Here is an 8,250-nt window from a genome sequence, read left to right as displayed (position 1 = left end):
AGTTCAGAATCTAAGCTGTTTCACTTAGAACATGAAATAGAGTGAAAACATTGTAAAGGAATTCATGTGTGAAAGTAAGCATGTAAGCCACCAGCAAGTCTTAGCTACAGTGTATACACAGTTCCAGTCTATTGCCTTGACTTGCATAAAAAAACAAGCAGGAACACAGCATTTCTACTGTCATTTAGTTATTCTGGAGGAGTTTGATAGATTTACCCAGATATGTTGCTCTGCAGTGTTATTTTGACACAGTGTTCATTGTTACACATGTAATGTCTGGATTAGATCAATCCACCTCTCTCTTCTCTTGAGTGGGTTCTGACTGCTTCTGAAGAGCAGACCAAAACACTACCTAACCCAGCAGAGATTGTGATGAAAGTTCTTATTGGAAGCAGCTTTAGGCCAACTGACAGTGGGAATCGTGTTAGGATTTTGATGTGCAATGCTATGTCAAAGCCTTGGCAATTATCCCCCCCTTTCCTTTGTTTTATTGCATTTCAGTTGAACAGTACCTCTTTTGAAATGTATATTTAGAGATCATGCGCTTAATATAAAGATTCATTTTTTAGTGAAACGTTGTTGGGCTTATCAAGCAGACATACTGTAAATCTGTCGCAGCTTTTTCTCAGAAATATGTTTGGTTAAAAATTTTTTGGGCTTAAACTTTGAGAGGAGGCATGTAAAGCTTGTGTGTGGCCAGTCTGGTTTCATGGTGCTTGTTCTCACACAGAGTAGTTCAAGATGCAGAGCAGAAATTTGTCCGCCTATGACAAAATCTGACTGATTTTGTTAAAAGCGTGACCAATATGTAATCTGTAGCTGTTGTTTTTACTACCCTCTCTTTGTCAAATATTAGTTTCAAAGACCGGTTTAGAAAATGGATGAATAGATGAAGGTTCCAAATGTTCTTGAAGCCTCTGTGGTTATATCCCAACATGTCCTTACAATGATGTCTGCATCGCAGATGTACCACTATAGTACAGTTTATACTATACTATAGTCTCATAGCTGTCTGTTGTTTTCATCTTTATTTATTTGCTCATTTACAGGAGTTGAAGCTGCCCTTTACGTTCATGAGCGGTCACATCCATGAGCTGCGTATCCACGTACCCTGGACCAAGCTGGGCTCGGAGCCAGTGGTCATTACCATCAACACGATGGAGTGCATCCTCAAGCTGAGGGATGGAGTCCAGGTTAGTTCTCCACTGGTATGACAAACACATTACCCTTGATTCCACTACAGGGCCGAAACAGGGCTGGCCAGACCTTCTTGTCTTTTCAGTGAAATCCTCCTCATGCCATGTTAAGCTTTCTCATTCCATTCCAAAGCTTTGTAATGGCCTTTGTTTCAAATACACAAAAACCCTGTGGTGGGCTTTTTGTGACAAAGGCACACTATAATCATGACTTTGTGTCAAATCACATGAAAAGAAACTACAGCCTATTCATTTCATTTTTGGTTTATGTTGGATCCATATTTAAGTGTTCAATGTTTTCCATACAGTTTCAGTTATGTGGTCTTGTTTTTGCATCAGTTACTAATCAGAATATTTGTTTCATGTTTGAATACCATACGTTCGTTATAAATCAAATCAAAGAAAATAAACAAGTATTACTATTTTTATCTGTAGTTGTTTCGCAAATCATCTCCAATAATCCCTCTGGCCTTCAGGAGTTTTCTGTCCCACTGCTTCAAGTTGGTTTGGTCGTCTTTCAATCAGAGGATCGGCGGTTCGATCCCCGGCTCCGCTAGTTGCACGTCGGTGTGTCCTTGAGCAAGACACCTAACCCCAAAATTGCTCCCGTAACTGTGCCTACGGTGTGTGAACGAGTTAGTCTGATAGGCAGGTGGCACCTAGCCCTTGCCTTCAGTGTGTGAATGGGTGAATGATGACAAGTAGTGTTAAAGCGCTTTGAGTGGTCGGAAAGACTAGAAAAGAACTATACAAGTACAGTTACCATGTTGAGGCAAATTATCAAATTGTGCCCTTTTAAAACAGTGATTTGGATAATCTTTATTTTCAAAAGCTTCTGGGGGAAAAAAGTATATTAGCGAGCGCTGTAATGTTCGTCTGCAATGAGGAGCAGATTTCCAAATTTGGGGATGAAAGTGTGTTTGTCATCCATACTACCAGAATCAACTAATTGCAAATGCACTTTCAATTTATCAAGAGATGCACCTGCCTTTATTTGTTAAACTGATGGATTCCAGCATATTAGCTTGTGTTTTCCCCACATTGTTATTTAAGAATGGTTGGTTCTACATTGCCAGTATGATTTCCCCTCAGGAAGACATGGTACTCTCACTCACCACGTCTGTCTTCATTGATCACTGACCAAAACTTGAGAGAGAGATTTAGTCTGCAAGCAGTGAGCAGTGCTTCTCATTGTCAAGATTTACACTTGCATTCATAAAGAAACTGAGATTGTTTCACATCTCTATCAAATTAGGCTGATTAAAAGTACCCTGTAGCCTTTTTAGACCACTTTTACCAGTGTCTCATGCAACAACGCGCCAACAACTGCAGCAGAGACTGCAAGCTAGGAAACAGGAATGTGAACGATGCTGTTTTCAGACTTCATCAGTAGAAAATGCATTCAGCACGTTTGCAAGACCTCAAGAATACACACGACGTGTGTTGGTGATTGACACAGAATATAAAAAGAAAGTCCCCCAGGGCACCTTTAAGAGTGAGATGTTGTCTCTGTAAATTATCGGTAAGAAATGTTTATATCATTGTATTTAGATGAATTATACTTATGTTAATCTTTTTAAGCGTATATGAAAGTCATTTTTCTTCGATGTTTTATGCAGAAGAGCCTGGTCCTATCTTTGCCACCCATGCAGTTTGCAAAATTGAAAGTGTAGCTCGGCGCTGGGCCTTTATGAGAAGTTTGGGAGTTTCAAGGCCAGATGTCCCAGAAGAAACACATTTCTAGAGAAGTCAATTACAGCTAATTATATAGACTGTGGCAAAAATGATTTATAACACATGAGCCTGAGCTGCCCAGAACTAATGGTAAATATCATACGATGCAGGTGGCTACTGCTCATGCGATCAGGTTTCAGTTCGATGGAAATTGAAACTTGTTTTTTGTGCTTCATACACAGCTTTAGGTCATGTACTGGTACCGGTGCTGGTGTAATGCATCTAGTCTCAAAACAACTATTTGTTACAGATGTTTTGTAAAAGGCTTTCAGTCAAAAGAAGATTTCGGGGGAATTGCAAAGGACGTTTGGACAAATTATTCAGCAGTATGTGCACCCGTGGGACATAATTTGGAGCAAAGCCAGACGTACAGCAGAAGTCCTTCTAGCATGTGGAATTTAAATGAACCACTACACTTCTCTCCTATGAGTGGGAGGCAGAAGGCGGACTACTGTTCTTTAGCCAAGGAAATGCTGCCAGTATACTTCTATGCTTTAGATTTGTGTAGTTTGGTGACTTTTATTTAATCTTTATACACTTTTGACATCCTAAAATTTGCCATGTCATCTCTGTGGTGGCACTTTTCCACTTTGATCAGCCCAGAGAGAATTCCCTTGATTGAGGGAAAAGGTCTGTGGGCCTTTGTCACATTAGTCTCACAGGAAGGAGATTATATTTCTCTGGAGGTTAGATATCCTGTTCATGTGCATGTCAGGCCCTGGTCCAGTTTTAATCAGATTCCAGCAGGGTTGCAGGGAGTTTGGCATAGGTGTATGCAGAAACCCGGGCCATGACAGTTCTCCCTGAAGCCCTCAAGTCATTTGGGTGATGGCCCACAGGATTTGAAAAAAATCTGATCTGTGTATGGAAAATGGTACATTTTATATTCAGTAGATTAGTGTTTCTTTTGTCCAGTAGAGACAGGAACTTTGTGGCGGGCCTCATGCGGCCAAAGTGTGGAAATGATAAATGATATCATTAATATGGTTTGTTTTCCTAATTACTGTTAAAGCCTGAGCGCTGGTCTGTGAAAACATCCGTGCGTCTTTTGAAGTTCATTAAGGGCTGTATAATTTGACCGGAATTATTTGGACCTTTTTTTAATGTTCGGGCTTCCCCTCAAGAGGAACTGGATAATATTAGGGGTATTCAGATTGCTCAATAGGGCCCATCTGCAACACACCAAGAGCAGCTCACAATTATAGTTTCCAGCAAATGTGGACATTTGGGCATTTAGCAGCAGTCGGAGATTACTGCTCCTGCTGACAGTGTAATTGCTTCAAATGAGCTGTAATGAGGACTTGTAGCGCACAGAGTAGAGTAATAGAAAAAAATATTGTCAACTTGTTTTTGACGTTCAATTTTACAAACTGGAGGCCATTTACAAACAAAATACATGAGGTTTCATATGTGCCTTATTATGTCCTAAAGTGACACGGGGCTCTGAAGCAAAGCTCAGGAAGTGATCGTGTTCCCGCTGCTCGCATTGTTTGAAGATTAGACACCGTTCAAATCAAATCACTACCACTTTTCTTTAGTTGTCAGATTTATTGTACATGTAGATACTTTATGCTCTTGTATTTTTCTGATCAGTCTCGGTTTCTAAGTCCAAAAATGTAAATCATTGTAGTTCTTGTAGGAGTCGAATAATTAGTGTGGACATCTCCACGTGAAATTAGACTAAGCCCTGGTCTATGCCTAAGCGCTCAATGTATGTAACAGGAGATTGGTCATGGGGATGAAAGGGTTCTGTAGTAGTCAACTTTAACTTCTTTCCTCTTGTGCAAAGACACACTGGAGGTGGCCCCTCTTGAGTTACTCGATATGAATGAACTGTTTGATCTGAGCCCGTTCTAAATTAAAAAGCAATCTGAAAATGTCAAGAGCTGCACAGGATAAAACAATGCTTTTAAAATCTGTCTTTCCATATACAGAGCCTCCTATGGAACCTGCAGTTATTAATAGAACCCATAAGGTCTCCATGTCTTCTTCTCCTCGTGGAAATCTCATGGAAGGAGTTAGCAGCAGCAATCTCCAGTTTTACCAGCTTCACACCATACTATTCCCATGCGGGACACTTTTTTTCTGTATTTGGTCATTTTTTTCATTAGGCGGTTGTCATTTTAATGTTTTCAGCTCACATGTGGGGGATTTGAGCCGGTCTGTGATGCGATACTGAGCATTTGATTTAAGGCATCCCTGTCTCTAATGAGGAGATTGATAAAGCCTTAGATAGAATTTACTGTGCGGCTGTTTTTAGGAGTTTTGTTCTTGTATTTGTGGCTACTTGTAACAGGAATGGGTAAGATTGAACTCAGGCCTTAATGAAAGACCTAACAGCCGTCATTGATGTAATGTTGCAAAATTACGGGCACTTTTTTTCCCCTTTTTTTTTGACATCTATGTAAACTGCTCCAGATGTTGAAGATGAGGTGTGATCAGCAAAGACAGAGAGAGGTACTGTGCTGGACAGCAGTTCCAGTGGATCGTAACACTCTCGGGCACTCTTTATTTTTTTACGAGACAAAGATAAGGGCTTGGGTTTACCGAGGAGAGCCTTTCTGGTTTTGGCTCGGCTCGCTGCTTGATCTGGGAGTTTTATGGCTGCTGAGTGCATTTGCCACTGATGTGGAGGTTCTGATTGATGCATTGCCTCAAGACGATTTGGGGAGGTGCCTCTGAGACTTGTTGGTTTGGCATATGGTCCAAGTAGGCCCTTTCTTCTGTTAGATTCCTTCCAAACTATTTTTAGAGCTTTACACTACCAGACCTCATTGCTCTTAAATAATGAGTAATGCATGTGAATTAGGAAACCCCCTTCTGGAAAACTTTGAGATAGGCCCGTGCAATATATTGATTATCAAGGCTAGATATCATCTTAGATATGGTAATATGGTAGTATGATAATATGGCCTAGGTCTTTCCCGGGTTTTAAAGGCTGCATTAAAGTAAAGTGATGTCATTTTCTTACCAGACTGCTCTCGCTGTTCTATTATTTACCTTTACACACTTAGTCATGAAATCATCTACTGGTATATCCATTGCTGCTGATTATTCATCAAAAATGTGATTGTGTAAATATTTAGTGAAAGCACCAATAGTCAACGATACGATATCGTCTCAGTATTGACATGGAGGTATTTGGTAATGTATGATTTTCTCCATATCGCCCGGCCCTTCCCCAAGTTGTCGATTACTACTTTGGTTTCCGAAGTTGAACAGAAATCTATAGATATAATACATGACTTTGTAATATCAAACAATCAATTTCACACAGGTTTTAAGTCATTGTGACCTGGTCGATGAGTTATATTGTGGATGCTACTGCTTCAACATGTGGATTTGCCACCTAGTGGTTGAATTCACAACCCACTAAATAGGACACCTGGGATGTATGGTCTGTTCCCAGTGGTCTGTTGTAGTTAGGCTTTACTTTTTACTGGGTTAAATTGAGATATGTTCTCGTTGACAGAGTGTGAACATGTTCCTTAGTGACAATGAAAAACAAGTGGAAATGTAAAACATTCAAGTGTAACTTCACTGTCTCCTCAGACAGTTTGTGCCTGTGCCGCTCTTCTTTCACAAGTCAGCAAACACAAAGGAAAAAGTTAAACAAGTAAAAGAAAACAGCCCCGTGGAAGTTTGCAATCAGATAGCACAAACGGGATAATCTCTGTCCCAATGCCATCCGGAAATCTTGCCTTTGATTCTCCGGCTCGCAGGGAGCAAATGGCTTACAGAGATTGCACCATAAATCCGTCTGATCATCAGCTCAGCGGGGCCTTGTCTTCAGGACTGAGGAGACAGAGGGTGCAGACACGGTGCTTCGGAGAATCCACTTTCCTTGAATCCAACCCCCCGTAGCGGTAACAAGACCCATCTCTTACTGTAAATAATAAAAAGATGCTGTAATGTTGGCACACTGTGGATTCCTCGGGCAGGTTGGAAGCCAAAGCAAGTTTTCTGATGAGAGACAAAGACAACTACAGAGAGACGGAAGTGGATCAGAGCGTATGTGCTTGGGAGGGGTTCTGAAAGAATCTGTGTGACGGTCTCTCTATATTTGCTTGTATTTTATCATAAAATGGCCGTATTTCAATGGCCATGAAGACGAAACCTCCAGTGGGTTTATAGTTTATCAGGCCTTTATGTAAACGTATCCTGAAATCCCACATGCACTGTTTGTTTTATGGCCCATCTACAGATTTGCCCTCTAACAATTGTCTATTGTTTTGTATTGTATACGGATGGGGTGTGCATAATATCAACATTTTGTCTCATATTGGCCAGATTTGGAGATATTCCAGGTGAGACTGGATCTGAGGACATTGGGGAGGAGACTATATTCAGAGATGAGGGTGCCCTCGGTCTTTGTCACATGTCCTGTACGTTGTTAGCCTCAGACGAACCCACTGGGTGATAGGATTCTTCAATAGAAGGAAGGCTTCGATGTTGTTATGGCGCTGACATTTTTCTGGTCAGTAAGTCTGGACACCAATCATGTAATTCACTATGCTCTACGTGTCTGTCCCCTCATTTAAGTTGTTACCATAAATGGACCCATTGCACTGGTCTCTGTTGAGCTTTCCGGACTGATCTGAAGCATCTGCACAAGTGTGCTCTTCCAGAAGGCCCTGCTCTCAGCCAACGCTGCACAACCCTCAGCGTCACCCTCAGTCCGCTTTGTCTTTGAGGTTTGATGAAGTTTTGGTTTTCCTGGTGGGATGAGGTTACTTCAGCTCCTCGGACACAGGAAAGCTGTCAGGGAGAGGGGGGGCTGGGAATTAAGCCCAACGGCTTCCTGCGCCCAGTGAGTCAAGTGGTGATCAATACACTGGGCAGGATGCTGCTGCTCCACTATTTAATCCCTGCTCTCAGGCCATCCGGACTGCAGCAATCCCTCAATGGAGCGCATTACTTGCCGGGTGCTCCCGGTGATATTGCAGTCTGGGAAACGATTACTTCGCAATTAGGGCTAATGTTTGCTTTATTAGTGCTTTCTTTGGACAAAACATTCTGGGGAGATAATGTGTCGCAATTAGGAAGTGCACATGCTTTTAAATCTAAACAGACACTACGGAGAGATGTTGCATTAAATTAGGGAGCACGTTTACCACTTTATGTTGCTTTAAAGATTGTCGTGTGCGAGTGTGACACAACAGGCTTTCAGTTAGTTTCATTCATTTAGTTTTTTGGGTGCTGCACAGACTAAGGCAACCAGATTTGGGTCATTTATCATTATATTTATCTTCATGTAACCACATTTATAGAGATGGATATTTACTTTTGGTAGAGACAGAAAGTGACAAAAAGGAGTAAC

At 41.3% G+C, this 8,250-nt stretch overlaps 1 protein-coding gene across 1 annotated transcript in view; it reads left to right on the top strand.

Annotated features, from left to right (window-relative positions):
- Positions 1–950: 950 nt before the first annotated feature.
- Positions 951–8,250, top strand: part of vps13b (vacuolar protein sorting 13 homolog B) — a gene marked incomplete at its 5' end in the record, with an annotated part of 268,784 nt that continues 261,484 nt past the window's right edge. The window contains 1 exon segment of the mRNA XM_031868606.1: positions 951–1,193. Coding sequence (XP_031724466.1) covers positions 951–1,193 — 243 coding nt within the window.

The sequence above is a fragment of the Anarrhichthys ocellatus genome, unplaced genomic scaffold (genome assembly GCF_004355925.1).
Source record: "Anarrhichthys ocellatus isolate YVR2014 unplaced genomic scaffold, GSC_Weel_1.0 scaffold43, whole genome shotgun sequence".
Classification (NCBI taxonomy): domain Eukaryota; kingdom Metazoa; phylum Chordata; class Actinopteri; order Perciformes; family Anarhichadidae; genus Anarrhichthys; species Anarrhichthys ocellatus.
Note: the sequence above shows the minus strand (reverse complement) of the source record. Positions and strands in the feature narration are given on the sequence as shown.